General features: G+C 45.6%; 5 protein-coding genes across 6 annotated transcripts; 2 read left to right on the top strand and 3 right to left on the bottom strand.

Moving 5' to 3' along the window:
- The first annotated feature begins 168 nt into the window (after positions 1-168).
- Positions 169-3,425, top strand: LOC9644160 (GTP-binding protein TypA/BipA). 2 transcript variants are annotated; one of them, XM_024688760.1, is made up of 20 exons: positions 303-522; positions 578-638; positions 699-773; positions 828-978; positions 1,036-1,104; positions 1,165-1,334; positions 1,387-1,530; positions 1,579-1,704; positions 1,760-1,858; positions 1,911-2,034; positions 2,093-2,156; positions 2,215-2,269; positions 2,321-2,445; positions 2,503-2,576; positions 2,638-2,687; positions 2,744-2,830; positions 2,887-2,937; positions 2,997-3,080; positions 3,145-3,195; positions 3,250-3,425. In XM_024688760.1, the coding sequence occupies exons 3-20, from the start codon at positions 708-710 to the stop codon at positions 3,331-3,333; spliced, it is 1,674 nt and encodes a 557-aa protein (XP_024544528.1). In that variant the 5' UTR covers positions 303-522; positions 578-638; positions 699-707; the 3' UTR covers positions 3,334-3,425. The 2 variants fall into 2 exon arrangements, with proteins under 2 accessions (XP_002983786.1, XP_024544528.1); XM_002983740.2 differs by having other exon boundaries at positions 169-638.
- LOC112351257 lies at positions 3,415-3,891 on the bottom strand. Its single transcript, XM_024688761.1, has 2 exons — positions 3,669-3,891; positions 3,415-3,601 (listed from the first exon to the last, which is right to left on the bottom strand). Exons 1-2 carry the CDS (start codon positions 3,817-3,819, stop codon positions 3,447-3,449), a joined length of 306 nt encoding a protein of 101 aa, XP_024544529.1. The 5' UTR covers positions 3,820-3,891; the 3' UTR covers positions 3,415-3,446.
- A 1-nt stretch (position 3,892) lies between these two features.
- Positions 3,893-5,435, top strand: LOC9643846 (mitochondrial phosphate carrier protein 3, mitochondrial; the record flags this gene model as incomplete). Its single annotated transcript, XM_002983739.2, has 6 exons — positions 3,893-4,039; positions 4,113-4,474; positions 4,586-4,629; positions 4,702-4,916; positions 5,051-5,175; positions 5,339-5,435. Coding segments are annotated over 6 exons (969 nt in total), but the record flags the coding sequence as incomplete, so codon positions are not given.
- Positions 5,436-6,019: 584 nt separating this feature from the next.
- LOC9643845 (probable galacturonosyltransferase 13) lies at positions 6,020-8,744 on the bottom strand. The gene is made up of 6 exons (XM_002983634.2): positions 8,232-8,744; positions 7,995-8,047; positions 7,737-7,892; positions 7,086-7,673; positions 6,721-7,023; positions 6,020-6,643 (listed from the first exon to the last, which is right to left on the bottom strand). Exons 1-6 carry the CDS (start codon positions 8,509-8,511, stop codon positions 6,359-6,361), a joined length of 1,665 nt encoding a protein of 554 aa, XP_002983680.2. The 5' UTR covers positions 8,512-8,744; the 3' UTR covers positions 6,020-6,358.
- A 268-nt stretch (positions 8,745-9,012) lies between these two features.
- On the bottom strand, positions 9,013-19,324 carry LOC112351251 (pentatricopeptide repeat-containing protein At4g02750-like). Its single transcript, XM_024688750.1, has 5 exons — positions 19,222-19,324; positions 15,989-16,083; positions 15,805-15,877; positions 15,382-15,573; positions 9,013-10,358 (listed from the first exon to the last, which is right to left on the bottom strand). Exons 1-5 carry the CDS (start codon positions 19,322-19,324, stop codon positions 9,013-9,015), a joined length of 1,809 nt encoding a protein of 602 aa, XP_024544518.1.
- Between the last annotated feature and the right edge of the window lie 4,193 nt (positions 19,325-23,517).

The following is a 23,517-nucleotide window of genomic DNA, read 5'->3' as shown; positions in this document are numbered from 1 at the left end:
CATCTAGAAACATTATTAGAGCTTTTCTCGCAAGGACATTGGAAATATAACTTCACAGATCAGAGTTAAGTAGAAACATAAAAAGGAACAAAACATTAAACTTTTGGTTAACTTTTGGCCTTTAGAAAAATTCCTGGGGTTTGACCGAGAAGAGTCAACGATGGTCAATTTCGATCCCTGGCAGAGCTCGCGCCTCGCATAACCTGCGCGCTGCTCGAATCGGCAGCTCAGGATCCGTGCTTCTCACTAATCGCGCCATTCTTCTTTCTTCTCTCGTCCATAAACCCTGCCAAGAACCCTAGGGTGGGAAATATCTCTCTCTCGGCGGGAGAGAAATGCTGCGCAGGGCGCTGTGGAGCGCCACTGCCGATGGATTCTGCGGTTCCAGGGCGGCGGCGTTGTGGCGCTGGAGCAGGCATTTCGCCGTGGCCGCCGCCTCCTCCGCGGATTCGAATCCGGCGGAGCGAGTGACGAGCCCTTCTTTGATCCGGAATCTGGCTGTGATTGCGCACGTCGATCACGGTAAGACGACTCTCATGGATAGGCTTCTCAGGCAGTGCGGGGCAATTGTCGCCAGAGATAGAACTTTGGATTCCATCACGCTCGAGAGGGAGCGTGGTATCACAATTGCTTCCAAGGTATGCATTCGTTTTTTTTTTTTTTTTTCTTCTTGCGCTAAGAGTGTGTGCTCTTGGCAGTATACTTCTATGATCTGGGGAACCAGTTCTCTCAACATTGTTGATACTCCTGGTCACGCAGATTTTGGTGGAGAGGTATGAAAGTTTCTTCGTCGTTCCTGTTTAGAAATTTCCTTCTTCTTTTGACAGGTTGAACGAGTTATTGGCATGGTTGATGGAGCTGTGCTCGTTGTCGATGCTGGCGAGGGGCCCCTTGCACAAACAAAGTTTGTGGTCGCCAAAGCTCTAAAGTCGGGGATTCGTCCTATATTGCTGCTCAACAAGGTCGATCGTCCGTCAGGTATGTAGATACGACTCCTTGGAAAAATTGTGATGCTTTTGTTTTTTCATTCTCTAGTTACGGAAGAAAGGTGCGGAGAAGTGGAAAGCATGGTTTTTGATCTCTTTGCAAACCTTGGTGCTACCGGTAAGCAGTAATTTTTCCCAGCCTTCACTCGTTTAATTTTTCTTCTTCCTTGTTTTACAGAGGAGCAACTAGACTTTCCAGTTTTGTACGCTTCTGCCAAGGAGGGATGGGCTTCTTCTACGTTCACAAAGGCACCAGAAGGAGAACCCACTATGGCTCCGCTTCTCGATACAATTGTAAAATATGTTCCTCCACCAAAGTGTGATCTACATGCGCCATTTCAAATGGTGGTAAGAGGCAGTGTAGTTTCAGATGTTTTCCTTTATTTCACAAGTAGCGCAGGTCACAATGATGGAGCATGATCCATATTTTGGTCGCATATTGACTGGACGGATTTACTCAGGGACTGTGAAACCGGGTGACAGAGTCCATGGAATACGCAAAAAGGAAGACACTGATATCAGCGAAACATTTAACGAAGGGAAAGTAAGTCCTTTGGTTTTAAAGAGCTGTGACTTACACTTTTACGAGCAGATTGTCAAGATTTTGAAAAAGAAAGGCGTTGCATCTGAAGTGGCCGACTGCGCTGGCGCGGGAGATATTGTGTCTATTGCGGGTCTTGCTCAACCATATATTGGGAATACTGTGGCTTCAGTGGAGGTTAGTTGCTACTTTTTCTCGACAAGCTTTTTATGCCAGTGCACGCACAATGTAGGTAAAGGAAGCTTTACCTGCGGTGAAAGTGGACCCGCCGACAATATCTATGACTTTCAGTGTTAATGATTCACCGCTTGCGGGGAAGGATGGAAAACAAGTAAGCTGCCAAGATTTGCTTGATTTGGCTGATACTAGCTTTTCATTGTTAGCTCACAGGACCCAAGATTGGCGATCGTCTAAAGGCTGAAGAAGAATCCAATGTGTCCATTAAAGTTCTCAGATCAACCTCGAATGACGCTTATGAAGTACAGGGCAGAGGCGAGCTGCAACTCGGTAATTTTCTTTTCTTTTTAAGAATGGTTTAAGAATGGTTTGATGATTCCCGGTGCAGGAATTTTGATAGAAAACATGCGACGAGAAGGTTTTGAGCTATCTGTTTCGCCACCCGCAGTTCTGTAAGCGATACTTCGTCCTCGTTATATAAACGGTTCTTATCCTGTGTATTTCCTGCAGCTATAAGACTGAAAACGGCCAAAAACTAGAACCTATAGAAGAACTTCGAATCGAGGTATTTCAAATGTGGAACAGTGTTTATAGAGATTGACTTAAACCACCTCAGGTGAACGATGAACATTCTGGAACAGTTATCGAGTCCCTTACTCATAGGCGTGCGGAACTTCTTGACATGTCGCCATGCCCCGAGTCTGTTGGTCGCACTACAATGACTTTCACTTGTCCATCAAGGTAAAATATTTCATGGTTTGAGCTTTGACTAAAAATTTGTCGTAAAAAATCAAACAGAGGCTTGGTCGGCTATCGAAGCTCGTTTAGCACCATCACCCATGGCACAGGTTTCATGCATCGGGCTTTCTTATGTCAGTGCCATTTTCTTTTAACATTTTTCTCTTCTGACTTTCTGTACCTGGCTTCCTGTAGCTTATGACAAATTTCGAGGTCCAGTTGGAAATGTCAGGCGAGGAGTTTTGGTAAGTCTTCTCGAAGTTTACCACGCGCTTTAATCAGCTCGTCTTTGTTTACACAGGTCTCCACTGCACAAGGAGTAATCACCGCGTATGCTCTAATGGGACTAGAGTCTCGAGGCACCATGTTTGTTCCACCGGGGGACGAGGTACTTTTTTAAACAAACTCGAGATTGACTTCCTTCTCTGGCAAAAACGCCCACAGGCATACGAAGGCATGATCGTAGGAGAACACTGTAGAGACGCGGACCTCGACGTAAATCACTGCGCTCTTCTTCGAAAAATTTCCGCCGCTAACAGCCACTAAACTTGCAGGTGAATCCTGTGAAAGCGAAAGAGCTGACAAACATACGTGCTCCTGGGAAAGATGAAAACGTCAAGCTCACTCCCCCGAGACTGGTAACAAGAGCTTTTCGTTTGTTTCGCTAGAGATCACTTACACGCAAATTGTTTTGTTGGTCAGGTCACTCTGGAGGAAGCTATTGGATACGTTGCAGCGGACGAGCTGATTGAGGTAATTGCTTTCTTGGAAAAATCTTTTTTCTTTTTTTGCATTTTTTTTTTCTAGGTGACTCCCAAAGCAATCCGACTTCGTAAAAAGTATCTGGACAGTACAAAGAGGAAGGCGGCGGCACGGAAGCTATCCTCGTGAGAAGCGTCATCACAGTATATAAACTTTTTTTAGCGCTGTGGACAATTTTTGCGCGGGAGATTTTCAAATAACTTAAACGAGTTTTGAGTTTTTATGTTAACCTAGATTGGCGGTTAAGAGACCCGTGTCCGGGCAAGTGGAACAAATTTTTCTCGACATGGGCGATGGATTTGGTGGCGATCGATGGCACAGAATTTTGATTCGCGAGGCAGAGAGGTGAGGACGATTCCATGGCAAATCTTCCAGGAGGGGCCCAGACGCTGGCAGCCTGAGAATTCCAAGAATGTTGGGAGTTATAACTCACAGGGATGAGACGACGAGAAGGCCGTACTTACCCACGCATTTGTACCACGGCAGCGCTTTCTCTTCCCTGAGACCCTCCGCAAGCTCGGACTTGCTGTCGCCTTCTCCTCCATCGTCCAGTCCCACTCGGCTCTCCTCATGGCGGAAATCTTTGTCCGGGATTTTCTCGCCACCGAGAAGCATAAGAGCGATGCTGCGTCCTGGCGGGGAGAGAAAGAACGCACCACCGGTGTCAGCGGATGGACAAAGAGGAGGATTCTTCATACCTGCGGCGAGCGAGCCGGGGAAGATCCCACTCTACTCGGCCGAGTTTTACGCTGCTTGCACCGCCGGAGGGATTCTAAGTTGTGGCCTCACCCACACTTTCGTGACGCCATTGGACATCGTCAAGTGTAACATGCAGGTACGAGCCTGAAAAGGAGTTAAAACAACGAATGGAGAAACTAAAAAAAAAAACAATTCAAAACCACTTACAGATTGATCCGAAGAAGTATAAGAGCATAGGGACCGGCTTCTCCATCATCAAACAGGAGCAAGGTCCCAAGGGCCTGTTCAAAGGCTGGGGGCCGACTCTCATCGGCTACAGCGCACAGGGAGCCTGCAAGTTCGGGCTGTACGAGTTTTTCAAAAAGTTTTACGCTGACATGGTTGGAGAGGAAGTCGCCCACGACTACAAGACATTCGTCTACCTGGCCGGCTCAGCATCCGCGGAGTTCTTCGCCGATATCGCTCTGTGCCCGTTCGAAGCGATCAAGGTCCGTGTGCAGACCAAGCCCGGCTTTGCTAACGGACTGAGGGATGGGTTTTCGAAGTTTGTGGCACAAGAAGGATACGGCGGGTACATTCTTGCGGCTTCCAACTAAACATTAAAAGCAAAGTCACAACACACCTTAAAATGATAATATAAAGTTGCGACTAACCTCGTGAGTGTCCTTTGGATGTATCGCAGGTTGTACAAGGGACTTGCGCCACTGTGGGGTCGACAAATTCCCTGTAATGATCCATTCTTTCCACCTGCTGAGTTGAATCCTGACCATAACTTATTTTCCCTTCATCTCCTCGCAGACACGATGATGAAGTTTGCTTGCTTCGAAGGCACGGTGGAGGCCCTCTACAAGTACGTCGTCCCGGTACCAAAGGAGAAATGCTCCAAGCTCACGCAACTGGAAGTTAGCTTCGCAGCCGGATACATTGCTGGTATTTTCTGTGCAGTAGTTTCCCATCCGGCAGACAATCTCGTCTCCTTCCTCAACAGCACCAAAGGCGGAACAGTCGGCGACGTAAGTCAGCTTATCCTAAATAATCCTGTCGCTAGAAAATCCTTCTAAACTACCTGTTGCTGCTGCTGGTACTGCTGCTTCAACACCTGTGGTATAAAACCACCAATCATTCTTGTCACGTTGCTCGCTTGCAGGCTATTAAAAAGATGGGACTCGTTGGCTTGATGACCAGAGGTCTCCCTCTCCGGATTGTCATGGTCGGGACGCTGACAGGAGCACAATGGGGGATCTACGACGCCTTCAAAGTTTTTGTTGGATTGTAAGTTCCCCTGATCCCTGCTGAACTGAGCTTTGCTGAGCCTTGAATTTTCTTCGAGCCTGCCTGCCCCCCTGCCTGTCTGCCTGTTTCCTTCATCCCTTTACTATACACTACATCCCATTGATTTGATAGTCTCATGATCACAACCTTCTTCCTTTTGCAGGCCTACAACAGGTGGTGCAGCACCGACAGCACCGTCACCACCTAAGCAGCAAGATAATGAGAAAGGTCGCAAATAAAAAAGATATGTTTTGTTTTGAGTACCTTGAGAATTTGTTCCATCCCATCCAGCAAGAACAGCAACACCAGCACATCCGAGTCCTAAAGGAAAAGTACTGGTAAGTAGCGCCAGGACAAATTGCTCCACAAATCTTTCCTTTCGAGCCCATTCTTTCTCTGCCCTGTGCTTGCTGATGCTCCCTACTTTTGCATTCCGGGAGACTGTTGTACGGAGCTTCCAAGATAAAGGTGAGAAAACGTTTCCTCGAGACCATTAAGTCGTCGTGATGTGAACATGCTGCTGCAATCAGAATCCTGAAAGGCTGGTCCCAGTACACATTTGTCTGCTTATTGCAGCATAAAATATGTGTCGCGGTCTCTCGCCACTACTAGTTATCTTACATCCTGGCAACTGGAAAGAAAAGTAAAGCTCACTCACGCACCTTGGATTCTCGTCATTAAGCCCGTTGCCTTGCGCCCACAATGCTGCCGTGCCATGCCTCTTTTCATGTGTGCTGTCCAGTAGAAGCGCAACTTAAAAGTAACGAGAGTCCTTAAAATACTCTTTTAAGACACTGCAAGCACTATCAAGTCGTTAAAGAAAGGAGAAAGTATCAAAGTAATGCACCGAACCGAAATAATTGAGCGACCTCTCTTTTGGTTACCTGGAAACCAGTAACTTCACCTCTTTTCTTTCACTGAAATATATCTCAAAATCTTCGATGCTTTGCGTGCCTGCCTCTCGCTTCTTAAAACCAAGCAAAGAAACGTGATGGCGGCAGCCAGTAGCACTGAAGTAACGACCCTCTTTCACCGTGACGACGATGGACCGAGCTTAAAAAAAAAGTTGCTGCTAAATCCTTTTATTCCCGTGTGGATGAGATGACGATGACGAAGATGACGATGATAATTGCTGCGGTACCTCTCCTCCAAAGAATGGTATGAACAGAGATGGCATCTCGTCCTAAGTTTCCAAAATATTACACCGCCTAATGAACTCGTTCGAGTAGTTTACATACTTCGTCCAAAACGGCCTTAGCACTGAGAACCCGATGTCCAGCCACGGCTTTGCTTGCCCGTTGTAGTGAATCACAGCGGCCTTTTGAACGCTGTCCAGGTTGCTCTTGACATGGTAACCCAGGCCCAACATATGCCATTGGGAGTCTATAGGATATACGTAGCCATCGAAAGCAATCAGTGCCGGAGGCAAAGTACCTAGTCTCCATAGTGTCAAGTTAGAGTTGAGATTCTATAAACAACGTCAGACAGCATGCGTTAGAGAAGAAAAAAACAAAAAAACAAACTGTAATGGCAAGACAAACGAACCTGCTTTTGCCAGTAGTGATATGTCTTGGTTATGTCCGTTCTCCTCCAAGCTTGCAAATCAAATACGTTCATCCCATACGCCCAGGCGCATTTTTCCGGGTCGAAGTGATTTGCTATGAGAGGATGCGAGAAGTTGAAGTAAGTCTTGAACCTCTTGGACATAACATACGGGTCCTCCCCTCGGCAGGTTTCTACGGCTCCATTAACTCTGCCATTGAGATCGATTCCAAATAATGGAGACAAGTCCTTCTGAGCCACGACATCGTCGTCTAAGAACACGACTTTGTCAAGCTCAGGAAACAGCTGCCGAGAACAAAAGAAGAAACCGGTCAATAAATGATCTCAATTTCGCAGCAAAAGCTTACCTCTGGAAGATATATCCTCAGGTGGTTCAAGATGGAGATATACTTGGGACTTCGAGCCTGCAGCCGCGATGCTAAAATGGTCGGAGAAACATTTAAGTCGGCACCAGCAGTATGATCCCCGTGGTAGTATCTGCGAATGTCGCTATGATTCTCCATAGCCTCCAGAACCGGAATGTTGTCCTTGGTGAGCCACTCGAACTGATGCAAGCTCTTCACTTCGACGATCGCAGGAGGCAGCGGATTCAAAGCGAACCACGCATGCATCGCAGCATACGTCTTCTTGTCAGTCACAACGTGGAACACCACCTTCTGAGGCTGCGCGCTGTTTCGAATGACCGACGATACAACCACAGAGGCCGCGAGCACATTGTCCGTGGCCAGGACAAAGTGGTGGAAAGAATGATCGGTCAGTCTGTACGTAAGCTCGGGCGATGGCAGCTCTCTTCTGGCATTAGCATTGGACGAGTACTCGGCAGTAAGTTTTAACGCAAGACAGTGCATACTCTTTGGAATCCCGCTAGAAGCAAAATGCCTGTATACTGCTTCTTGCAGCTTAGCAGTTCTCGTTCGTTGCTCTTGAAGTTCCAACTGTGAGAGGGAGAACAAAGACATGAAGAACTTCTAGAGGAAAATCATGGAGAAAGAACTTACCATAGCCTTGAGCTTTAGAATGCACGTCTTGCCATCGTAGCGATTCGCCTCCACCTCGGCCACAAACTCACTAAAACTCTCTGGCACGTTTTCGCCCGCGGGGAGATCCGACTTTGACGCTTGCATGACGATGGAGTGGACATGTCTGGATTGCCTCTGCCCACATAGAAAAAAATCCCGTTACTACGCGTCTCTACTGTTTGACCACGGCCGAGCGGCCGCGAATAATAAAAAGGAGAGTGCTCGACAAGAACTCACCGTGGGATCGCTCCTCCAATGAAGCTTGGGTCCTATTTTCCTCCCTAAGCAATCTGCAAAACCAAGATCCAAGCGTTGCCAATCAGTCGATCGAAAGATCCAAGCGTTGCGCCGGGAAAGAGCCAATCCATCGCAGCACCACGCGTTTTCTATAGCTAATTGGAAAGATAGAAAGAGAGAGAGAGAAAAGAGAGGGAGAACGATGGATTGGCGCAAGAAAAGGATCGAGGAGCTTACACATTGACGAGCACTTGTTGACCTCCTCGAGCGTGATGAGCGCCGTGGTAATGAAGATGAAAGGCAGCAAAAAGGCAAGGAACAGAATCGACCAGAAGAGGCATCGATGCGAGAGGTAGCGCGCCGCGACCTTGATCTTCAAGGGATCCAGGAAGCCATTCGATGTAGAAATCGTGATGCGCCGCATACTAGGCGAGATGTGGACCTGCATTTTGGCTGATCTATGGCGCCGCCCGCGTAGAAATCCCTGTGATCTGCCGCTACGCCTAGCTACTGGCATTGCCACTCCCGGCGCGGTGTGGCGCCATTGCCGATCGTCAGCGCCATCGCCTCTCTCTCTCTCGGCTCTCTCGCGTGTGTGTATATTTGCCCCCCTCCCTTTGCCAGCTATTATTTCCAAGGGGATTTCCCTTGGGGAAGATGCTGATGTGGCAGGGAAAAACCCTCCGTGGCACCCTTTGTCCGGGGAAAATCCCTCAAACCACCGGGAAGCTTCGCATCAAGCCCTTTGTGATAAAACGGATATGACATGCTGTTCGTATTTTTATCGCTTTTCCCCCGCCCATGTCATTACCCGAGCTCGTCTTTTTCTTACGTAATCGGACAGGAGTCGATCCGGTGTCCTGTCTCTATTCTTACTTGAAAATGGACAGACATATTGGCTTATACGTGAAGGAAGGAACACGTAAGTGGGAAAGAGCGATGGTGTCCACGTGGAGACGCGGTTCGGTGCCACGTTGGCAGGATTGACAACGAGGATTTCCTTCTCACCGCAGGAACGCTAATTCCTGAGGGAGCTCGACAGGAGGACGTGGGAGCTGGAGTTGCGCGGATCAATCTCCAGCAATCTCCTGGCCGCCCGTGTCGCTCGCGGCAGATCTCGCTGCGTCTGGCACGAGCCCAGGATCGCGACCAGGGAGACTCCGCCGGGCACGAACGGCATTGTGTCGATCAGCTCCGCCGCCGCATCGATCTGGCCCGCGCGTCCCAGGAGATCCACCATCGAGGTGTAGTGCTCCTTGCAAGCCGCCAGGCCGCCGCCGTGATCGACCAGCATCGACGCGAAGTAGCTGCGCCCGAGATCCAGCAGCCCTAGGTGGGCGCACGCCGCGAGCGCGATCATGAAGGAGATCTCGTCCGGCTCGACCGATTCCACGATCATCTCGTGAAAGAGCTCGATCGCAAGGCGTGCGTGGCCGGATTGGGCGGCGGCGGCGATCAACGCGTTCCAGGTGACAAGATTCCGCCCCGGAATGCGCTGGAAGAAAGATTCCGAAATGTTGAAGTGACCGTACTGGGCGTACGACGCCATCATAGCCGTCCACGACACCACATTCCTCTCCGGGCAGCTGCGCATCATCATCCTGGCTGTCCAAAGGTCCCCCTGGCAGGCATATCCCGCCGCCATGGCATTCCACGCCACGACGTTGTGGAAAGGCATGGAATCGAACACTCGACGCGCCGTGTCCACGTGTCCGGCCTGGGAGTATGCCACCAGCATGGCCGTACACGACACCACGTTTCTCTCAGGCATGGTGTCGTACACGGCCTTGGCGCCGTCGATGTTGCCGCATTCCGCGTGCGCGTGGATCATCGCCGTCCACGAGACAATGTTGTGGTCGGGCATATTCCGGAATGTCCTTGTAGCGCCATCCAAATCCCGCCCGTGGATGTGAGCTATGATCAATGCCGTCCATGCAAAAGAGTTTCTCTCGGGCATTTTGGAGAAATAATTTAGAGATTCTTGGATATTCCCGTTCTCTCCAAATGCCTGTACCATGGCCGTCCATGTCACAATGCTGTGTTGCGGCATATCTCGAAAGAGCTTAGAAGCGCTATCCAGATTTCCTTTGATGGCATTTGCAGTGATCATAATAGTCCAGCAATAAACATCCTTTTGGGGAACGTTTTCAAACACCAGTTGAGCTCGTTCTAAAACTCCTCGCTCTGCATAAGCGTTGATAAGCACATTCCATGACACAGCAGTATGTTCTGGCATCTTTTCAAAAAGAATCTGCGCATCCTCAAGATGCCCTTGTTGGGAAAATGCAGTCAGCATTGCATTCCATGAGACTACGTTTCTTTCAGGCATTGTCTCAAAGACTTCCTTGGCTGAGTCAATAAAGCCTGCACTAGCAAATGTCGAAAGGACTGTAGTAAAGGAAACAATGTTTCTTTCGGGCATTCGATCAAACACAGACTTTGTTTCTTCAAGATACCCATTTTGAGCATATGCCGCAAGGACAATGTTCCAGGATAATATGCTAGGTCGGTGTAGGGTCTTGAAAATGCAATATACCTCGCCAAGGCATCCCAAGCTACCATAGATTTGAATTAGAAGATTTACTATACGAGAGTCTCTACATAAAACATGGGATTCTGCAATACGAGAGTGAACTTGTTTTACTTGTTGAAAGCTTGTAGACTCTGATGACTTGAGTGCTTCTAAACACTCAATAATCTCTTTTTTCATATTCTGCCAAGAAAAAAGAGCATTTCAGTCTTACACTTACTTTGATATGTGGGACATTTAGTATTTTAGAATATACTCTAAGTGTTTAGAATAAATTCATTATTGAAGTAAAGATAGGTTGCTTGCAATCTTGATGCCTCACTTTTCAGCTATGGAGTATTTGAATTCCAAAGTGAGTTCTAGAGAAAATGAAAAGGTTCATAGCAAACAACATTTAGTTTTTTATTTGATCTACATGTTTTTGTAGTCTCTAGATCTTTTTTGCTTTTAAATTCTTATGATTATTGGATTTTTAGTTCCCTGATCATCCCTGTGGCCTGTAGCAATTTTCTATGTACCTAAGCAAGAGAGAGCTATAAGCACCACCATGGCATTCACTCGAAACTTGTCAAGCTCAGGCATAATCCATGCTACTATGTAAGATGAGCCAGAATCGCCACAAAAGCATTTGCATTGATCAAACTCACACCCAATGTAGCTACACCTCAAGTAAAAAGTTATACATTCCCAACTTGCTGAGCCTTACCATATGTCTAGAATTTCTTTGCTAGTTTTGTATGAGTTTGTACAAATTATTGGCAAAGAAGTATAATGATGATTGACATGTTTGATAGCCTCTAGATTTACCACTCATTTTTCTAGATATGATTTATAACAAGAGTTCTATATTCATAGATTGCTTTAGTTATCCTCCAAAAAATAATTTTCCATTCCTTACACAATCTATCTATTCCCCTCCCATTACATTTATCCTTTTTCGTTTTTAGAAGTCTTTCATCACCTTCTCATGACTCCACAAATTCCACTTTACAACTTAGGTTTAATTGCATTCTCATGGTTGTCAAAAACCAAGGTTATGGATTGCAATTTTATCACTTATTTGGAATCTGACTAGATAATATTTTCATATTACTCCTCCTATATTAACTCTTAGAACCTAGTCAAGATCAACCAATCACAAAAATTCCCAAGATTCTAATGTTGATCTAACTATATACAACAAACAGAAGAGGCCTAAGGAGGATTTTCAACCTTTGGAGCAAATCAAAATTCATAAGTTTGGTTTGCTAGTATTTGATGGTAGGAAAGTCTTCCCTAGAGGTAACTCTTGGAGACTTTTGGAAGAGATCTATCCATCCCAAGGTGTTGACTTGTTATTTTAGGAATTCTTTTGGGTTCCATGACCTTTATCAATGCAAGTTCACTTTCTGTGGTAGTTCACTTGCAAGTTCACTTTCTTTGGCTTTTTGACAAATAGATTTTTAGAATAGCCTTTAGGGGACTCCTTTACAGATTCTTCATCCATTAGACAAGATATTAGGTTTGTTGCATGTAAGTTTCTGGATTGCAAAAGCAAACATAAGATTAAGGATTTTGAGGAGCAACAACTTTTATGTTGTCTTAAATATAGAGTAAAATTTAGTTTCATAGTAACAAAGATGGTGGATGCAATTTATGCACACCTTTGTCACATTTGTAACAATGCCCTTTTTCATGCATCCCATGCCATGGAAGAGCCTATAATCAGTGAAGGGGCAGTTATCAACCTCAAGCTATAAATGATATTTAACAATTGGAAACTTAGATATAACATGATCTTTTGTATGCATTATTATCACCTTAAACAATCAAGCATTGTATGCTTTCTTCCCCTTTCTTTTTCATTATGCTTTTTTTGTTTTCCTCTTAATTCTTTACTTTTGAGCACTACTGCAGCAGTGGGATTGCTAAAGAGGTTATTTATGATTATCAACCTCATTGTGCTCTTCAACCCCAAGCAAGATTTTTTGTAAAAACCAAACAAGAGCTAGGCTAGAAACTCTTAGCATGATCTAAAAAACTCAAATCTTACAGATTATCAAAATAAAAATAATCTGAGGCTAAGAACCATGGTTTAAGAGCATTCCTATAATTGAACTACTTGAAGTGAAGGGCATAAAAATAAAGTGAGAAAACTGGTTTTTCCTCTTCATTAATTTTACCATTTCTCTCATTATTATTGCTTCTAATCATTGTCTATAGCATTGCCACTTCCATTCATTTTTATGACACCACAACTTGCTTGACATTTTATTCAATGGTTTTCCATATTCAGCTTACTCATCTAAGTTCCAGCTAAATATTAATTATTATATAAATTACAGCCATAACCTGATTAGCATAGCAATTTCAACTTAACAACAAGTTCAGATTTATAGTGGTTGGTTAGAAGCACCTAAGTTTATCTTTCAGAGTGGCTTCTATCCCATTCCACCTCTCTTAATGAGCATTAGTTTTTAGTGTAGATAATCTATTTGTATTAATAATTTGCCTCTTTTTTTAATTTATAGGGATTTATCATAGGCTTTAGTCATCACTAAAAGTGGCATTTCTCTCACTTTTCTATCTATCCATTTACATCCTTAGACAATACATCCCTTCTTTTTCTCCTTTATTTCATAGGACAAAAGTATTTAAAGTGCAATGCTATATATGTTTAAAGGCTAAAAAGTTTGGGACTATCTTCCTTATCTTGTTTTTTTTTTTTTTAATCTTTTGTCATTTCCTATTTTCTCCATTTTCTTAGGTTTAGACTTTAGTTTGATCCCACAGTTTTTCCCTTATTGTTTTTTTTGTATTTTTAAACTTAATACCTTATTCTTATTTCTCTTCTTTGGTTTTTAATTCTTGCTAGCATCTTAGCTCTCAACATCAATTCATATTCTTTTATCTATATATAAGACTTGGTTTTTCTTCTCTAGCTTGCAGCCTATGCATTTTTTCCACATCATAGCCTAGGGGTTCTTGCCGCATTAGAGTTTGGGTGTTCCCTTTGTTGAATTTAGATTTTAGGCATATTTCTAGGTATATTTAGAGATTATTTCAAGTGTTTAGTGTAGATTTATTATTGAGATTGGATATAACAGGCGTTGGCAATTCTAATTAAAGACTGATTTTCATATAATCTCAGATTCCCTTGCAACACTATGTTTAAATTTATTTCTTAACATCTAAAGAATCCAAGCTCTCTTAGAATTTAGAAGTAAAAGAACTAAATGATTGTTCCTAATATCTAGCCTAAGTGTAGTGCACTTGAATTTGGAGCTAAACTCCAAGCTCATTGTGCTACGAAATGAGGGTTTGGTACAATTCCATAAGCACCAACTCCCCATATCCAGCACCTACATGCAAAATGGTGTCAAACAAAGGTGGGCACAATTTTGGCATACCAGTGGCCTAATGCAAGGAGAAGGGTACCCCACTGACTAGAGCAATGTGGAGCTTGGGCTTAAACCTAAGCCGGATGCAGAACAAAGAGCGACACAGCCAAGCGAAAGCCAAACTAATGTTTCAGGTGGTCGAACATGCATTCCAACCACTATCCCTATTATACATTTGGAACCCTCTATAACCCCCCTTTAAGGAACACATGCTTTGGGCTTTCACCCTAAGCCTTCCTTAGTACCAGGAGTTAGTCTCTGGGACAAGCTTGAAACTTACTAAATATGAAATGTCCTTAGATTGCAAATTTAGACACAAGACGAACACCATTGTGTTCAGGCTGATCTCTATATTTTGTAGATATGCCAAATGAGCGAATCTAAACACTTTCCATAAATAGCATTTGGGACCGAAATGAGACTAATATAAAGGGCATGATAGCAAGGGTGTTTGGCAGATACAGTAAACTATCATTCAGTGATATTGAGGGACTAGTCTCAATACGCGAGGGTTTTTGTCACTAGCCAATGCAAGACATAACAAGACAGGAACTCCTTATCGGGCTAAATATGCTTAGCTAATAGACGTAAGAATTCCGTCCTTATGCTCGTTTGGTCTAAGTACACTCGAAATACCTAGTTAACTCCACTAGCACAAGAGGGGCTACCAAAGCGATCCAACTTTACCGACCTCCTGCCGTCATAACAGTAAGGAAAGAGTGTCCATAAGGATTGGCCGACAAGTATCTTTTAATACCTGAAGTCACATTCGCGACACTTTCCCCCCGTTAGGGAAGATCGACGTCCTCGTCGATGCATACCTGAGTCTAGCAAACCATCAAGGAAACAACTCCGAAAGTTAATGGAAAGCACACTATATGGGAAACACAGCAACTTAAATGAGTTATGGAATGACCTCTCCTCTACGTCCAAAGACGTTAAGACTCAGACATCCTCCGGCCGTCGCCGACAAGGAAATGACTAATGGAGTTAGCCACCCTTGCTGCTCCAAGTACCACTCGGCTTACAAAGGAATGATAGATCCCTACCCATAGAGACATAGAGAGAAGGCTAGAGGCCTAACTGCCCCTGAGCAAGAAATTAACCCTGTCGGGAAGATTTAGACAACTACTATAAATTGGCAGATTAAGTTGTTTACACGACCATGCCCCTTTTCAAAAATGAGTCATCGAGAGAGAGGCAAGGACTTGTGATCAGTCTATAATAGGTATCCCCATGGTTATGGATTGGACCCATGCACCGAAGTGCCGAAGTCAGCCTGCCAATACTGACCTAAATACTAATGAGAAAAATGAAACTTTCATTTATAAAAAAAGATATTACTTTATTGATTTGCAAGATTTATTATAAGAGTTACAAAACTATTCTTTATTACGATTCTCATACTCCGTGACAAGCTTATGAGCATGTGTATGATTCCTAAGAGGTTCCCAAGTTGATTCACAAGTCGGATAACCTTTCCATTTAACTAAGTATTCCTTTGCATGAGCTTGTCTCCGAAACCGGGAATCCAAGATAGTTTCAACTTCGTATTCTGGTTCACCGTCCACAACGTCTGGTGGTGAACGAATCTCCCTTTGACATGCAACATCCATAGCATAAGGAGCCAATAGATTGGCATGAAATACATTATGAACATTGGACATCTCTGCAGGCAGATCCAACTAATAGGATACATCACCAATGCGTTTTAATATCTGATAGGGTCCAACATATCTTAGCAAAAGCTTTCGAGACAAAAAACCCTTAATGTTCAAGTTTCTGGAAGATAGCCACACTTGATCTCCCACTTGATAGGATACATCCTGATGATGTTGATCCTTATCACACTGATACCTATCTTGAGCTTTGCCCATCGCCTCAGTAGCTCTAGACCAACCTTGGCGTAGCTGCTCTGTATAAGTCTCAATAGCCGGGACCAACAGTTCGGACATTGGTTTCGGTACAACAATCTGTTGAGGCACCCCACGAGCATTCCCTTGCAGCATCTCCCATGGAGAACAGCATATAGCGCTATGAAATGTGTTGTTATAATAGATTTCTACTATGTCCAAATGCTCAACCCAGTCGCATTGGTCCACTGCAATATAGTATCGTAGATAATCGTCTACTTGAGCATTCACACGTTCAGTCTGCCCATCAGCTTGAGGATGATAAGCTGTACTAAACTTCAACTTAGTACCAAACAATTGGAATAGTGTGCCCCAAAACTTCCCCGTAAATCTTGAATCTCTATTCGAGATCATCTCTTTAAGAAGACCACAAACCCACACTACTTCATGGAAAAAGAGCTTTGCTGCTTGTTTCACATTTACTGTTCCCACAGTTGGAATGAAGTGTGCAATCTTCGACAACCGATCCACAACCACCATCAAAGTATTATAACCCTTAGACTTCGGCAAGCAAGTGATGAAATCAAGTGTCACACTCTAAAATGGCCATGCCGATGCTGGAATGCACTGCAACTTTCCAGCCTGCTTCTCAGCTTTGCGTTTACATTGCTGGCATATAGGGTAGGAACAGACATAGTCCACCACATCACCTTCCATACTAGAAAAATCCCTTTTTCAACGAAGTGTGAGACACAAAATCCCTAGGCCCCAAAATTGGAGCCGGAAGGGCGCCACATAGTAGTGGCCGAAGCAAGAGCCAAACGAGCGTAATACGTTTGGACCAAAAGCTCCGACTTGAAAAGTCAAGAGCGGGAGTGGAACTCCCAATGAAGTGCTCGAGGAACGAGCACGAAGCGAGCAAAAGGCGAGGCTCCAAAAAGGGACCCAAAAGGACCAACACATGACATGTGGGAGTGTCCGAGATGGAGTCCGAAGTGGAGTCCGAGGTGGACCCGAGTTGGAGTTCGAAGTGGAGTCCGAGATGGACCCGAGATGGACCCGAAATGGAGTCCGAGATGGACCCGAGATGGAGTCTGAGATGGAGTCCGAGATGGACCCGAGATGGAGTCCGAGATGGAGTCCGAGATGGACCCGAGATGGACCCAAAATGGAGTCCGAGATGGAGTCCGAGATGGACCCGAAATGGAGTCCGAGATGGAGTCCGAGATGGAGTCCGAGATGGACCCGAGATGGAGTCCGAGATGGACCCGAGATGGACCCGAGATGGAGTCCGAGATGGAGTCCGAGATGGAGTCCGAAGTCGAGACCGAGACCGAGACCGAGACCGAGACCGAGATCGGGACCGAGACCGAGACCGAGGCCGAGGCCGAGTCCGAATCCGAATCCGAGTCCGAGTCCGAGTCCGAGTCCGAGTCCGGAGCCTGAGAGGGTGAAAGCCCAAAGCGTTCGTCTCCCAGACCCTGGGGGGTTTGGTGAGCTCCAAAAGTATAGTAGGGGGAGGACTGCAGTGGAGCCAGTTTGGCCAGGAAAGGCCAGTTTGGCCCAGGAAGGCCAGACCCAGTGTTGGGTGATGAGCTGCCCACTGGGAAGTCCAAGACTAGAGTGAACACAGACCGACAAGCGGGGTGTGTTCAAGAGCCGGCTTTAGTTCCCCCGGGAGATCGACTGGCCGATGCTCCCAGTCCAAGTGTGGGTGGCACTACCTACTTGGATACCTAGTGTGGCTCAACGGAACCCGCTCTAAGCCCATGGCTAGAGCACCCAAGGGCAGAAGGCGAGGAGAGTACTCAGGTGGCTCGCGTAAGGCCACGGTGTTCCGAAATGTTGTCCCAAAGGCCCAGACTGTGGAAAGGAAGAGGAGCAGTCCTCTGGGGTAGTGACCAAGGACACAGTCGTGTGGTGAGGAAGTCCCAGAGGACCGTGGGACTTAGTGGTCGGGCCTGTGGGTCTCGATCCAGTGGCAGTGTTGGCAAACACGGCCAGGGGCAAAAAGGGACTTAGTGGGGACTGACAGAGGGATATTGGGGAAGGCTATTCCCCTTGTCGGTGGGCATCCTAAGGATGCTAAGGAGTGGATCTGAGATGACCACTCACGGATGGTTTGCCTAGTCTTGGAGAGCCAAGACGGTGATGCAAGTGGTATTGGACTACCAGTGTGGCAAAGGTGATTGGGCATGGCCTTAGCGTAACGGGCTGCTATGTCGGTGGTACCTTTGAGTGTCGGTCATGGGATCGGACACGTGGAGCACTTGGACCAAGTGCAAATGTTGAGTGGCATGGATGCCATTCTCGGGGCTAGCAAGTCCCAAGTCCCAAGCCCTGGATTGGACTTATGGAGGTTATAAACCTTGGTGTGTCCACCCAAGTAATGTCTCCAGTGTTTCAGGGCCGACACTATAGCAAACATCTCTTTCTCATGCATTGGCCATCTTCATTGAGTTTCATCCAATTTCTTGGAATAGAACGCAACGGGATAACCATATTGCCTTAGCGTAACACTAATTTCTTTGTCACAATCTTGCTATAACACGGCATCAATAACATAGCCAGATGCATCATAATGCACTTCAAAGGGTTTATCAAGATCTGGGATCCTGAGAACAGGAACTGTAGTCAAGATCTCCTTCAATCATACAAAAGCACACTAACAAGCTGGTGTCTAATGAAACGGAATATTACTCTTTGTCAACTTAGTCAATGGAAGAGCAATTCTTGTAAAATTGTGAACAAACTTACGATAGTATCCCACCAAACCGAGAAAGGAACAAACATCTAATACAGTGGTCGGGACTTCCCAAGACTTCACCGCTTCCACCTTCTTTGGATCAACCTCAATTACACCACCACTAACTATATGTCCGAGAAAGTTTACGCGCAATTGTCCAAAAGCACATTTACTTTCCTTAGTATACAGTTGTGAGACACAAAATCCCTAGGCCCCAAAGTGGAGCCAAAAGGCTGCCATGTGGTAGTGGCCGAAGCAAAAGCCAAACGAGTGTAACACGTTTGGACTAAAAGCTCCAACTTGAAGGGTTGAAAGCGGGAGTGGAAGTCCCAATGAAGTGCTCAAGGAACAAGCACGGAGCAAGCAATAAGTGAGTCTTTAAGAAATGGACCCGAGATGGAGTTCGAGATAGAGTCCGAGATGGACCTGAGATAGAGTCCGAAATGGAGTCTGAGATGGTGTCTGAGATGGAGTCTGAGATGGACCTGAGATGGAGTCCGAGATAGACCCGAGATGGAGTCCAAGATGGAGTCCGAGATGAGTTCGAGATGGACCCGAGATGGAGTTTGAGATGGACCCAAGATGGAGTCCAAGATGGACCGAGATGGAGTCCGAGAAGGACTCGAGATGGAGTCCAAAGTCGAGACCGGGACCGAGATTGGGACCGAGATCAGGACGAATTAAGTAAGTGTCTCAAAACGCCTGTAGAGATAACAACCTGAATCCTGTTCTTGGATCGTCATCGAATCGCCATCTTTGTCCCAGTACTTAGGAAGCAAGACAGGCAAACAGCTGAAACTTTCCGCGTCTCCTTCCTCCATTGGCTCGATCGGGGCTCTATTCTCTACAAGATTCAGCAAGACTGAGACTGAGACCGAGGCCGAGTCCGAGTCCGAGTCTAAGTCGGAGTCCGAGTCCAAGTCTGAGTCGGAGTCCGAGTCCAAGTCTGAGTCGAAGTTAGAGTCCGAGTCCGAGTTTGAGTCTGAGAGGGTGAAAGCCAAAAGCGTTTGTCTCCCAGACTCTGGGGGGTTTGGTGAGCTCCAAAAGTATAGTAAGGGGGAGGACTCCAGTGGAGCCAATTTGGCCAGGAAAGGCCAGTTTGGCCCAAGAAGGCTGTACGTAGGTGTTGAGTGATAGGATAACCATTGAGAGGTCCAAGACTAGAGTGAATATGGACTGTCAAGCGGGGTAGCTTGGTGAAGTGTTCAAGAGCCAACTCTAGTTCCCTCGGGAGATTGAATGGTCAATGCTCCCAGTCCAAGTGTGGGTGGCACTACCTACTTGGATACCTAGTGTGGCTCAACATAACCTTGCTCTAAGCCCATGGCTAGAGCACCTAAAGGCGGAAGGTGGGAAGAGTACCCATGGGGCTCGCGTAGGGCCTCGGTGTTCCGAAATGTGTCCCGAAGTCCCAAACGAGGGAAAGGAGGAGGAGCAGTCCTCTAGTGTAGTGACTAAGGATACGGTCACATGGTGAGGAAGTCCTAGAGGACAATGAGACTTAGTGGCCGGGCCTGCGGGCCTTGATCTAGTGGCAGTGTTGGCGAATATAGCCATGGACGGAAAAGGGACTTGGTAGGAACTGACAAAAGGGATATTGGAGAAGGTTATTCCCCATATCTGGGGGCATCCTAAGGATGCTAAGGAGTGGATCTAGGATGGCCCAGTCTTGGAGAGACGGGACTGTGATGCAAGTGGTATTGGACCACGAGTGTGGCAAAGGTGAATGGGCATGGCCTTAGCATAACAGGCTGATATGTTAGTGGTACCTTTGGGTGTCAGTCTTGGGATCGGACACGTGGAGCACTTGCACCAAGTGTAATGATTGAGTGGCATGGATGTCATTGTTAGGGTTAGCAAGTCCCTAAGTCCAGAATGGAATTTATGGAGGTTGTGAGTGAGACTCCTCCAAGTGGTTGAAGGTATGGTTAAGTGACTAAAGTAGAATGGAAAAATTAGTCACTTACAACAGTTTATGTTCGCATAACTTTTGAAACACCAGTTCCAAGTGTTTCAAATGATCCTCCAACATTTCACTAAAGACTAGAACATCGTCGATGTATAGGACAACAAATGTGTCTAAATAATCTTCGAATATTTTATCCATCATAGTGCTGAACGTTGCTGAAGCATTGCATAACCCGAACGGCATGACAAGGAACTCATAAGATCCGTACCGAGTCTTAAAGGTTGTCTTCTCCACATCCTGATTTGCCACCCGTATCTAATGATACCCAGACCGCAAATCAAGTCACGTAAAATACTTAGCCTTTAAGAGTTGGTCAAATAAGTCATCGCTGTGAGGCAAAGGATAACTATTTTTAACTGTGATCTTGTTGAGTGCCCAATAGTCAATACACATCTTCATGGTTCCATCCTTTTTCATAACAAAAGGACCGACACTCCATAAGGTGATTTGCTTGGTCGGATATGACCTTTGTCAAGAAGCTTTGTGAGTTGCTTCTTGAGTTCAGCCATTTCCTTGATGTTCAATCGATATAAAGCCTTTGTAGGTGGTTTAAAACCCAGAATAACCTCAATCCGATGATCAACATCATGGCTAGGAGGTAGCCCTAGTGGTAAATCCTTCAAAAAAATATCCTAATTCCTTGCCAACAACTCCAATATCTTAGTTGGTACAGCATCAACTCTGTCACTAATTCGAACTGAGTCACCAACACGCGTCAGCTTCCATCACTTGAACCCAAAAAGTCCGACATCCCCTCTTAGCTACTTTTTGAGTGGCCCTTGCAGTTAGGAACTTTGCATCCCAATCCTTTGAAGGAGCACTTGCAATTGGAAGGATACATTAGGAATATCCTTTGGACTTCAATGTGATACAACTTTGTCCAACACCATAAATCACTTTTATGTATTTGTGGAAAAAGTCCATACCAAACACCATCTGAAAATTTGGTATCTTCAACACTACCAAGTCCACTCTTTCTTTCCACTTAAATATTTTTATGGAAACATCACTCACAAATTTTCGGGCTACTTGCCCACCTTCTGCAAACCGGAAAGTGTATAGGCGAACATTTGCTCAGCATTAAATCCTAACAACTTAACTACGTCTTTGGATATCACACTGTACATAGCTCCTGTATCAATCATCACTCGCATTCGGTGTCTGCGGACAAAGCCTACCAGATACATCAATGGATCAGTGTTTGCATTAACTGCGAGAAAAGCTTGAGGAAAGCAACGAAAGTAACTCACCTCCTCTTCCTCATAGTCTACATTGACCAACTCGTCAACCCCTTCAGCTTCACCACCACTGTCTTCCCTCATGACATTAGTATTATGCTTGTTGGGACATTCTGAGGACCTATGTCCTGACTCTCCACAATGGAAGCAATGGCCCACACTACCCATTCCGCTAGGAGTAGGTTTCATAGGTTGTTGTTGCTTGTACCCACCAGGAGGAGGAACAGAGGGCCTAGGATCAGAAGAAGCTGCTAGTGGTCTCCAACCACCACCACCTTTGTTAACTATAGCTTGTGAGCCTCTAGGGCAGTATCTGCCTTCCACCCTCTATTTCCAGTCACCTTGTTTATTCCTAGAATTCTTATTCTTGTTCGAGGTACCAACATGCGGCTGCTGATATTGTTCCATGAGTGAATGGCTAAAGGCAACTTGCTGCGCTGCCTCCTTACACTCCAGGTACGTCTTTCGCTTAAACTTCAAAATCTCATTGCAAGAAAGTGAACTTAAACCCTCTAGGAAATAACTCTGGGCATCTTCGTCATTCATATTTACAATCATAATGCACTTTTGAGCAAACACATTAACATAATGCATGAGGTCCCTTTGTTGCTTTAACTGTCGCAGCTCCGCATGAAGTCTCAAACCAAGATCATCCAGCAAATATTCCTTACGAATATGAGATTGCATCTTGGTCCAACTTCTAGTCTGCTCTTTTTCAGCACACACCTGGTGCCACTAAATTTTGGCATGATCGGTGAGAAAGGATTGCGTGCACACAACTTTCGTACGATCATCTACGTCTGCCACTGTGAAATAATTTTCCATATTGTAGACCCAGTCTTCCAAAATCTGATAGTCCCACATGCCTCTTAAATTGGGTGGTTTTAGAGGCTTGAACTTTGAAACTCGTGCAACTGGGGGTGGTTGCAAAACTTTATCATCCTTAGAACTTGAAGAGGAGTCTGGTTGCTTAGGTTTAGCTAGTTTAGTTGCCTCAGCTTCTTTCTTCCTCTTCTTGTTGTCCTTCTTCAATTTGAAAATCTCCCTTCGCAAATTCTTGATCTCGACTTCATGAGCTGTGCGCTACAGCACCGCAGCTTCTGGCTCTTCCTCTTCTGACTCAGCCTAAGCCTCTTCTGCAGCATCTTTAGCAAGAGTTTTCTCCTCTTAATTCGCCCGTCTGGAGGTTTCAACATCGTCAACACGGTTCCTTTTCACCATCCTGCTAGTTGCATGTATGCCTCTATCAGTAACTAAACATGCATACAACATTCTTACCGAATGGTGCAATCTAACTAATCCTACACAGGTCGCTTCGGATCTATTACAAAAGTCTCTGTATATGCAACTTGAGTAAGAAAATCCGACAAAAGTTGGATAGGAATTGCTGAGACAATTCCTCTGATACCAAATGTAGCGCACCTGAATTTGGAGCCAAACTCTAAATCTGTTGCACTACGAAATGAGGGTTCAATACAATCCCACGAGCACTAGATCCCTGTATCCAGCACATACATGCAAAATGGTGTCAGACGGAGTCTGGCACAATTTTGGCATACCAGTGGCCTAATGTGAGGAGAAGGGTACCCCACCGACTAGAGCAGCATGGAGTTTGGGCTTAGACCCAAGCTGGACGTAGAATAAAGAACCACACAACCTAGCGGGAGCCAAACTAATGTCTTAGGTGGTTGGACAAGCATTCCAACGACTATCCCTACTATACATTTGGAACCCCCTATACCCCCTGAGGAACACACGCTTTGGGCTTTCACCCAAAGCTCCCCCTAGTACAGGAGTTAGTCTCTGG

This window comes from Selaginella moellendorffii, unplaced genomic scaffold (assembly GCF_000143415.4).
Source record: "Selaginella moellendorffii unplaced genomic scaffold, v1.0 SELMOscaffold_59, whole genome shotgun sequence".
NCBI lineage: Eukaryota > Viridiplantae > Streptophyta > Lycopodiopsida > Selaginellales > Selaginellaceae > Selaginella > Selaginella moellendorffii.
The sequence above is the reverse complement of the archived record's forward strand: the minus strand, read 5'-3'. Positions and strand labels throughout refer to the sequence as shown.

What these genes read in the sequence shown, in the direction of transcription:
- LOC9644160 (XM_002983740.2), top strand. Translation starts at nt 336, where the DNA reads ATGCTGCGCAGGGCGCTGTGGAGCGCCACTGCCGATGGATTCTGCGGT. An exon ending in ACTTTCACTTGTCCATCAAG is followed by an intron (nt 2,446 to 2,502) that starts GTAAAATATTTC and finishes AAAATCAAACAG; the next exon opens with AGGCTTGGTCGGCTATCGAA. An exon ending in AGCTCACTCCCCCGAGACTG is followed by an intron (nt 3,081 to 3,144) that starts GTAACAAGAGCT and finishes TTTGTTGGTCAG; the next exon opens with GTCACTCTGGAGGAAGCTAT.
- LOC112351257 (XM_024688761.1), bottom strand. Translation starts at nt 3,819, where the DNA reads ATGCTTCTCGGTGGCGAGAAAATCCCGGACAAAGATTTCCGCCATGAG. An exon ending in GCCGTGGTACAAATGCGTGG is followed by an intron (nt 3,602 to 3,668) that starts GTAAGTACGGCC and finishes TGGAATTCTCAG; the next exon opens with GCTGCCAGCGTCTGGGCCCC.
- LOC9643845 (XM_002983634.2), bottom strand. Translation starts at nt 8,511, where the DNA reads ATGCCAGTAGCTAGGCGTAGCGGCAGATCACAGGGATTTCTACGCGGG. An exon ending in CAACAAGTGCTCGTCAATGT is followed by an intron (nt 8,048 to 8,231) that starts GTAAGCTCCTCG and finishes TTGGTTTTGCAG; the next exon opens with ATTGCTTAGGGAGGAAAATA. An exon ending in TGAGGATATATCTTCCAGAG is followed by an intron (nt 7,024 to 7,085) that starts GTAAGCTTTTGC and finishes TGTTCTCGGCAG; the next exon opens with CTGTTTCCTGAGCTTGACAA.
- LOC112351251 (XM_024688750.1), bottom strand. Translation starts at nt 19,324, where the DNA reads ATGGAGGAAGGAGACGCGGAAAGTTTCAGCTGTTTGCCTGTCTTGCTT. An exon ending in CAGTGGACCAATGCGACTGG is followed by an intron (nt 15,878 to 15,988) that starts GTTGAGCATTTG and finishes GTGCCTCAACAG; the next exon opens with ATTGTTGTACCGAAACCAAT. An exon ending in ATACTTAGTTAAATGGAAAG is followed by an intron (nt 10,359 to 15,381) that starts GTTATCCGACTT and finishes TTGCTAGTGCAG; the next exon opens with GCTTTATTGACTCAGCCAAG.